This window comes from Mesitornis unicolor, unplaced genomic scaffold, assembly GCF_000695765.1.
Source record: "Mesitornis unicolor isolate BGI_N332 unplaced genomic scaffold, ASM69576v1 scaffold45690, whole genome shotgun sequence".
Classification (NCBI taxonomy): domain Eukaryota; kingdom Metazoa; phylum Chordata; class Aves; order Mesitornithiformes; family Mesitornithidae; genus Mesitornis; species Mesitornis unicolor.
In genome coordinates, this window is record NW_010158500.1 from 1 (window position 1) to 8,381 (window position 8,381).

General features: G+C 54.4%; 1 protein-coding gene across 1 annotated transcript in view; it reads right to left on the reverse strand.

The window, feature by feature from the left end:
* Window positions 1-393: 393 nt before the first annotated feature.
* UIMC1 (ubiquitin interaction motif containing 1) overlaps window positions 394-8,381 on the reverse strand; it is a 34,392-nt gene continuing 26,404 nt past the window's right edge. The window contains exons 9-12 of the mRNA XM_010183636.1: window positions 4,268-4,346; window positions 2,602-2,722; window positions 753-816; window positions 394-653 (exon numbers count right to left, since the gene is read on the reverse strand). Of these exons, the coding sequence (XP_010181938.1) occupies window positions 394-653; window positions 753-816; window positions 2,602-2,722; window positions 4,268-4,346 (524 nt within the window). The remainder of the gene's footprint in view (window positions 654-752; window positions 817-2,601; window positions 2,723-4,267; window positions 4,347-8,381) is intronic.

The following is an 8,381-nucleotide window of genomic DNA, read 5'->3' on the forward strand; positions in this document are numbered from 1 at the left end:
GAGGTCCCCGAAGTCACACCACCCCCCCAGAGTCCAAGGCCAGGCCTCAGTTAAGGATGATTTTGGACGCAGCAGCTGCCGTTCCTCCTCTCCTCCCTCCAGCGCCTCCCATTCCCCAGAGAAAGACAGCGCAGCTCCTCTGTGGTGCTGCAGTTTCATAAAAAACATACATAAATATATTTCAATTTCTTTAACAGAAAGCAAAGCTGCACAGGCACCTATAAAACACACAGTCACTTCTCCACCCGGCGCTCCCTGCACAGGTTGTATAAAACATACAAAAGGGGGTGGTGGGAGAGGACAAGGCTGCAGGTGAAACGGGGGGACGGTGCGGCACAGACCCTCGCCGGGGGGCAGAGGGCTTCTTGGGGGGACCCTGCTGCACCGCCCGCCTCAGAACTTGCGCTTTCTTCGTCGGCAGCCTTTGGTCTGCTGCTGGCTGCCCGAGCGAAGAGCCCTGTGCGGCTCCAAGTCCACCACGCAGCCCGCGGCTTCCGAAAAGGAGATGCCAGGTTTGGCAGGGGAGATGTTGAAAGGAAGGTGTCGAAGGGAGCTGGGGCTGTTCCCTGCCACCGGCCCCCTGGCTCTGGCTGACAGCGCGGGAGGGGACTCTTGGTCTCCTAATCCATGGAGGGCGGTCCCCGCGTCACCACCTGCAAGGACAGCGCACGTTCAGCCCTGCCTGGCTGCCCTCCGGATGAGGGGAGCCAGGAAAGGGCAGCCCTGACCCAGCACAGAAAGCAGCTCCTTACCTGCAGACTTGCTCTCCGAGAGCTCCAGCATCCTGAGGAGTCCTCTCTCCTGCCTTCCAACATCCTGCCAAGGAGAGGAGAAGCACCATCATGGCAATGCCACGAGAAAACCCCCCAGAGCTGGGGTGGCCCTGTGGCGACACGTTCCCCCAGCCCCCAGCGTCCAGCTGGGCACAAGGGGAATGCTGCATTTCCAGGGCCTGCAGCAGAGCACAGCCAGTCGCCCACGGGAAGGACACTGTCCCGTGCCCAGCCTGAGCGGTGCCCGAGCAGAGGCAGCCAAGGGCAGTTAATAAAGCAGAGCCCGATAAGGAGGCCAGGGTGCAGGAAGTCACCCCCAAGCCCAGGCAGCGAGCACGGGGCTGTAACAGAGCAATGCGAGCACCAGGGCCTTTGCCACAGCTTGGGGACATCCCCAGGCACTGTGCCTCTGAGGACAGGCCCCATCCTGCTCTCCAGGGGTGTGGGGCTTGGTGCTGGAGGGAAGGGCCTTCCTCCAGGGCACAGCCAGACCAAGGAACGCACATCTTATGCCCCACCTCAGCCCCTGGGAAGATGCAGCCATGCTGGCCATGCAGGCTGGGGGAAGATCACTTGGCCTGGCTGCTCTGAGCCTTGCTGGCCCAGCAAAGCCCCCTCTCCTGCCTGCTCCCTGCCCAATAGAAGGTACTGGCATCCCAGTTGCAGGGTTGGAGCTGCAAATTACCCCAAAATGGGCCATGGTAGGAACCCACAGGCCCAACAGTGTGACTAGGAAGTTCTTCAGCAGCCCAGCCCATGCTCAGGCATGACCTGCTCCTCCCGGTGAGCTGCCACCTGGGCACAAGGCAGGGCCAGAGGAAATGCAAAGCCTTGTTGAGCCATCCCAAAGTACCACCCAGCTCCAGCACCTTCCCCCCACACCCTGTGCCTGTGTGCAGGACCCCACACACCAGCCAGCTGTGGGATGCAGGGACAGTCAAACAGCCCCAAGGAGCCGGTCACATGCAGGAGCAGCCGTGCCCTGCAGCGCTCTGAACCACACAGTGCTTGGCTGTATCCCAGCCAAAACCATCAACCAGAAATCTCATCATTTGCATCTGAATCCCCAAAGGGCTGAGCCCTGTGATGGATTTAAGGGATTATACGAAACTAAGACATCATGTTGCATCTTCATGCTGAGAATCACATTTCCGAGCGCAGGCAAAGCTGCAGCACCAGGGCTTTGCCTGCAGGAATCCGCAGGAAGGCCCGAAGGACCCTCTCTGCGCTGCCCCAGAATGGCCACCAGCAGGAGAAAGCACGGTGGGGTCCAACACCTGGCAAGTGCCTGTGAGCCAGCTGCTACCCACGCTCCTGCCTCCCACCCACCAGCACAGCACGTCCCCCGCACCCCACACACCTCCACCGCACTCACTCCTCCACATTTCTCCTGGGATGCTGCGGTTTGCTCTCAGCACCGAGCAGCTCCCCCTGCTCTGGCTCTGAAGCCTTCCCCATGGGAAAAGGCTTGTGGACAGTGTCAGATACGCTCATCACCCCGAACTGCCCTCCGCTCCATCTATATTCAGGTGAGGGAGCCTGCAGGACCCAGGCGCACTGTCTGGCAGCAGGACAGCCCTGGCCGCCTGCCTGCTGGAGAGGTTACTGGCAGCTCTGCTGGATTAGCTCACCCCTGGGACCGGTCCGTGCTCTCACAGAGCATCACAGGAAGGAGGGCAAGAAGTTCTCTGGCCATGGCAATCCACAGGGACAGGCAGTCCTACACCAGGTCAGCTCGTCCCGGCAACCAGGGAACCTGCTCCTGCTGCCAACCCAGCCCCGAACCCAGCACAAAGCAGAGGAGATGGTCTGCAGGGTCGCCCCTCACCTTGGCGCTTCGCAGCCTCCTGGTTCCCTGAGCTTGCCTAGCAGCCTGAAGGCAGCTGTCCACATGCCTCTGATATTGCAGCAGTGGCACCAGTGACTTACAGAGGTAGCACTTCTCACACCTGCCAGGCAGCAAAGGACAGAGCACTGCATTAGGATTCACCCTGCACTGAGCTCCCAGCCATCAGCGGTGACTTTCCTGCTCCAGGCCACACCACAGAGAAGATGTGTCACCAGATCGGGTCTCGCTCAGTGGGGTCAGGCTGGCACCAATCACACAGACAGAGTGATTATCAGTTTTCCCTGCCTGTTCCTATGTACCCTGCTGCTGCAGCAGCGGGACGGTAATCAAATCTGCTCATCTAACTATCTCAAACACTGCTGATTTCTCCCCAGACATAAAGCACCCTGTCAAAATCCACAGAAATGAAGTGCAAGGGCTTTGCAAAGGGGAGTTAAATTCTGTCTGAAAAGCAAACCAAGTGTGTTAAATCAGAGAGACGTTTTACCAGGGCTGGATGAACTTGTCTGACTAGTAAATCAAGTCTTTCTCTGCACTGTCTCCATTTCACGTGTGCCATGTTGGGAGAGGAATGCAGAACGCGCTCCTGCTGGGGGGCTGGCACAGCGCGCTCCTCAAACCCCTCTCTTATGTAGGGGATGCCCAGGCTCACACAGGATGACCAAGCGTGCTTGGGAGGAAAATTATGCTGGCTGAAAGGAGATGAAGGTCAGGCATGGATTTACACGGCTATGCTCGCTTCCTCACCAGCACTGGGCAGGGACCAAACCATGCAGAAGAGGGCACCGGTTCTTCAGGAGGGGAGCATCCACCCCGGAGCTATTCAGGAATGGACTATTCAGGAATGGACCATCTCCGAGGAGAGAGAGCCCCCAGGGAGCAGCCCCAGCAGCGTTGTGTTTGGTTTGACAAGCAGTGCTCTCCTAGTAAAACTCACCCCAGGCTCTAAAACGCGTATGGAGAGCCCCCATCGTGCAAAACTCTGCAGCGCTTTTCCTGTATTTTCTTTCCAGTCAGTGCTGATTACCCAGATAATGTGTCTAAACAGAAGCTGTCCTCTCTATAATTAGCCTAATTCCATTAGTGATGTTGCCATCCACTGTTTGTAACAGCAAAATTGCTTCCATAGCAGGGATTTTACTGTCAGATCCTCTCTTATGATGCTTTGTGTGGGTGGCAGGAGGAGGGGCTGCATGGGAAGAGATTAAACAAAGCCACTGCTATTCTGAAAGTCTAATTTAATTAAGAATATCACTACAGGTGCCATGTTGACAGCTTCCCTGTCCTACCCTCTTCTTTTTCCAGGGTTACCAAGCCCAAATCCCCCATTAGAAACTGGCTGAGTTAGCACCGTTTTAGCTACAGTTCCCCCCACAGCGGCCAGAGACCACGCATCCCTGACCCGCCACAGATTGGGCTGAAAGGAAATTAGTGCAAAAATAAACAATCCAAGAACAGCAAATTCCTCTTGCTTCAGTATAAATATAGCCAGCACTGCAACAAGAGGCACTGAGAGCAGGCAATTTCTCAGGGAAACATTGCTATAAGCCTAACAGCCAGCACTTATACGGGAATAAAGACATCCACAGGCAAGCTAGAACTGAAGCACAGAAACAATCTTGGAGGAGCAAGCATACCTACTTACTTGTCAATGTCTAAGGGCATTGGGCTGCTTTCCCCACTGGCAGCTTTACTTCTTGCTTCTCTCTGACGCCGGGTGAGCACTGGAGGAAAAACAGAAAGGGTTATCTGCCATCTGCTCTAAAAGCATCGCTACACCACGTCTGAACACAACAAGTTTCAACCCCTTCCACTCAAGGCTGCAGCAGAAGTGATGGTAGAGGCAAAGAAATATGGGCTGAGTCTTTCCTGCAGAAGAGGTAGCTGGCCAATTCTCCTTTTTTCTAGGGGGGATACTGAAGAAGTTGCCTTCCCCAGACCCAGAAGCTAGCCAATTCACACTGTAACAACTTGCCTTTTGCCAGAAACAGCTGGATCAGCAGTATGCAGTTTACAGTCGTTTTAAAGCTGACGCACAGCAGCACAACAGCCTGGGAGAAGAGTTACACAGCTGCTGCAGCAGCACAGCACCGCTCCTGCCAAATCAAGCACCCGTGCCTCTGCAGGGGGGAGCGTGGTAACTGCGAGCTCGGGGAACGGAGAGCTGAGACGGGGGCTGTGGAGGCACCAGCCCTTCTGCAGATGTGGTGGGAAAAGCGAGCCTTGCTGGGGAGGGATGCAGCTCAGGCTGGAAAGGGAAGGTTATGACAATTATCCTACAGTGCCCATGTGAATCGGGGGTGACATACACCACTCTCTGCATGCAGCTCTGTGGGACCTCAGGATGAAGGTCTCTACCAGGACTAAGCACCAGCAGTGCTGCTCTCCAGCACGGCAGGGACGGGCCCGCTCTGACACACGTGGGTACCCAGTGAGGCCCTGGTGGACCAGCGCTGATGACGGGTCCAACAGTTTCTGTTCCTTCAGCAAGCCCGAGCAGCCTTTCCAAACCTGCTCTCCAGGCATCTGCAGGGAGCACATCGGAGCGTTGTCTCTTCCAGTCGAACTCCTCTCAGTGTATTCCTGTTGACATGCCACCAGCAAAGATCCTCAGGGAACATATCAGATAGCTTAGCTTGCTTCACCAGGGACGTTCAAGGCTCCAGCTCCAAAACAGATGTCACAGTAAGCATTCTCGGGCAAGCTGGCTAAGGGGACAATGCAGGGAGCTGTTTTACAGCCCAGTAACATCGCTTCCCATGCTCTCATCAGCAGAAAGGTCTGAATGTGCGGTATAGGCACAACAAACCTGCTATTACTGGCACATCATCTGTGATAAAGAAAGGGACACACAAAATTCTGTGCGGAACAAAGGGAATCCTTCAAAGTTTTAGCAAACCCCCATTTCTATAGTGTTAGACTACCCCAGTACCTATCCATGATGCCGATACAACATGGCCTTTCCCTTAGTAGCAATAACTGATCTGCAGCCATGATCAGCAAAGGCACTGCAAGATGCTCAGGAGCTGTTGGGGCTGATGGGAGACATCCACGCTGAAGAAACAAGCTTGAGCGGTTCCTAGGACGTGGGCATTGTCTCGTAGGCGATGACTGATACCAACAGCTCATTTCTCACAGGCACCGAAGCAGACGTCTCTCTTTAACTTGGCCTGGCCCAGATTTGAAGTGGCAGCCTGACAAAGAGGACTGATGGCCACGGCCACCCCTCAGGCCATGCAGCCTCCCAACCACCCAACTGACACGTGCGGTGAAAGCAGCTCTCCAAATCAGCATGCACTCATTAATATTCCTTTAACACCATCTCATCTCAGGAGCCCTGTGCACCAGCTCAGGTGTTAATCAGTTCTATTTTCTTCCAAAAGCAGTGAACACATCTGGCTTAATAGGCCCATTAGAGATGTCTGGGACCTGCTCTGCAGCTGCCCAGAGGAAGACCCCCAGCTATGCTGCTGGAAGCAGAAGCACAGGGGAGAGAGAAGGGCCAGCTGGCAAGGCATGACCCCTATGCCAAAACACGATGGCTGCCCACAGAAAGGAGGTTCAGAACATAGGAAACACTTCCTGTGGGAAAAATGCCCCCCACAGAGCAGTGCTGACCCACTGTGTGACAGGAGCCTCATAACTCTCCCAGATGCGATGCTCTTCGTCCGGTCAGACACACTCTGCAGCCCAAGAACAACCTTTTCCCTGGCTCAGCGTTTCTCCTGGTTGACAAGCCATGCTTGGCCTGCTCCTCTCCAGCTCACGTCCTGGGGAAGAGTAGCAAACCCTCCCCAGCAGGGCCCCGCTATCAGCACGCCCACCCCAGGCACCTCCTGGGGCTGCCAGGCCAGTGGATGGAGCTGCGAGGCCACGGTCACCAAGCTCCTCACTTCAATGCAGGACCCACCTGCAGTTTCTGCACCAGCGTCCTCCCCATTCTCACTGCGTTTTGTGCAGGATCCCATTAGCAGCAGGCTCACTGGCACCTTGTCCTCTCTCAGAAGTGATGAAGCTTTCCTCTGCACCCGTTCTGTTACTCTTTCTGCTGTATCAGTACCACTTCTATTGATGTCAGGAGCCTTTTAACAGCACCAGCAGTGCCACTGAAGATTGACAGCTGCATCGGGTTGCATTCAAAGCTTTGGGAGGAAGGGATATATCAAATCCTCATTTTCCTGGCTCACTTGGGAACTGAGAGGTTGGGAGCGTGTAGATGGAGGGCAACAAGAACAGAGCGTGTCCCAAAGCTCAAGGCTGTTTGCTGTGCTCAGTGGCAGCCAAGACTCACTTCCAGACTGAGACCAGTGGATTTCTGCATCAGTAGCAGGCGATGGATGCAGCGACTCCGGCAAAGCGACCCCTTCAGTCGAGGGCATGAAGGAAGAGGGAGCTGGCACAGCACTTCCATGGCTCCACTCGTTCACTCAAATGAATACCAGTCACCAAGCTGGAAACTCAGGACCTGAACCTTCTCCAGCCTGGTACAGCAGCTAATACAGCAGCAGGCTCTTCTTTTTTATTTACTCAGACCACAGAAAAATGGAAATTCATTATCAGATTTACATACTGCCCAGGTATGTGGTGGTCTGGGCACCCAGCCAGGGCAACCATGTACATAGGTAGGGGAAGCAACCGTAACTCGTCTTGCCCAGCAAACTCATTTGAAAACCTATCCTTAAATATCAGCTGGACTGAGCTGACCTCCTGATACAAAACACTGAAAGACTTTGGTGCACGATTAGAAAAGGGAAGAAGAGAAGTGAAACCAGCAAGAACCCATCCTTTTGTAATTTTAAAATGAAAACCGCTGACAGCTATAGTCTGCAGGACTGCATAATCTGCAATTCTGGAGACATCACGAGTAAATCCAATTAATAAGTCCAAAGACAGACCAGGAACCCCTGACCCAATGCACCAAAGGAAAACCAAAGCCGTCTTTTCTTAACAGATCAGGACACGGCTTAGAGGGCAGAACTCTGATTTTATCCCACACAAGACTGCTGCTGTGCTCTCAAGGAAGCCAGTGGCCAGCCAAGAGCCTACAGTGCTGCAGCAGTAAAGAACAGCTTCTGGACCCACACAGGAGCTGGCATTTCCTTCAGAAGACAATTCTCCCACCTCTTTTTTTCTCCCCATGCATTAGCTTTACCTACGGATTGTGTGCTAGCGATGGATGCCAAAGCAACAGCTCTGGAAACAGAGTCCTTTTGTATCTGCACAGCTGTGCCTGGCTACTGTCTGGCCTCTGCTCAGAGATAAACATCACCTCCTCCTATTCAACCCGAACCCCACTGACCACCCCCATCAGCTGAGAGCTCCCTGGGTGCTGCCTTTGCACAGCCACTGGGACCTGGACCGAGGAGCCTGCGAGCCAGAGCCCCAGCAGGAAGGGCCTGCCCCCCGTTACCTGCTGCTCCTGTCCAGGAGGCCGCAGTCCTGCACAGAGTCTGGGTGCAAACAACACCGGCGTCACAGACTGTTATGGCTAACAAAGCCTGGTCTCTACAGGGAAAATACCAGCAACTGGCAATAGAAACCCCAAATTACTGTGATTTTGTCCCCAAACCATTGATCTGCTTAGAGTCATTACTGTAGACCAAAATCCCTTTTATTCCAGGCTAGATTTCTTACGGAGGGGGGATTGTTCCGAACAAGCCAGAACAGCAGAGCAGCAATTCCAAAATAACTACCCTTACAAACACCCCCAAGGAGACCTGTCTGGAAGCAGAGTGGAGAGGCCAGCCTTGAACCATGTC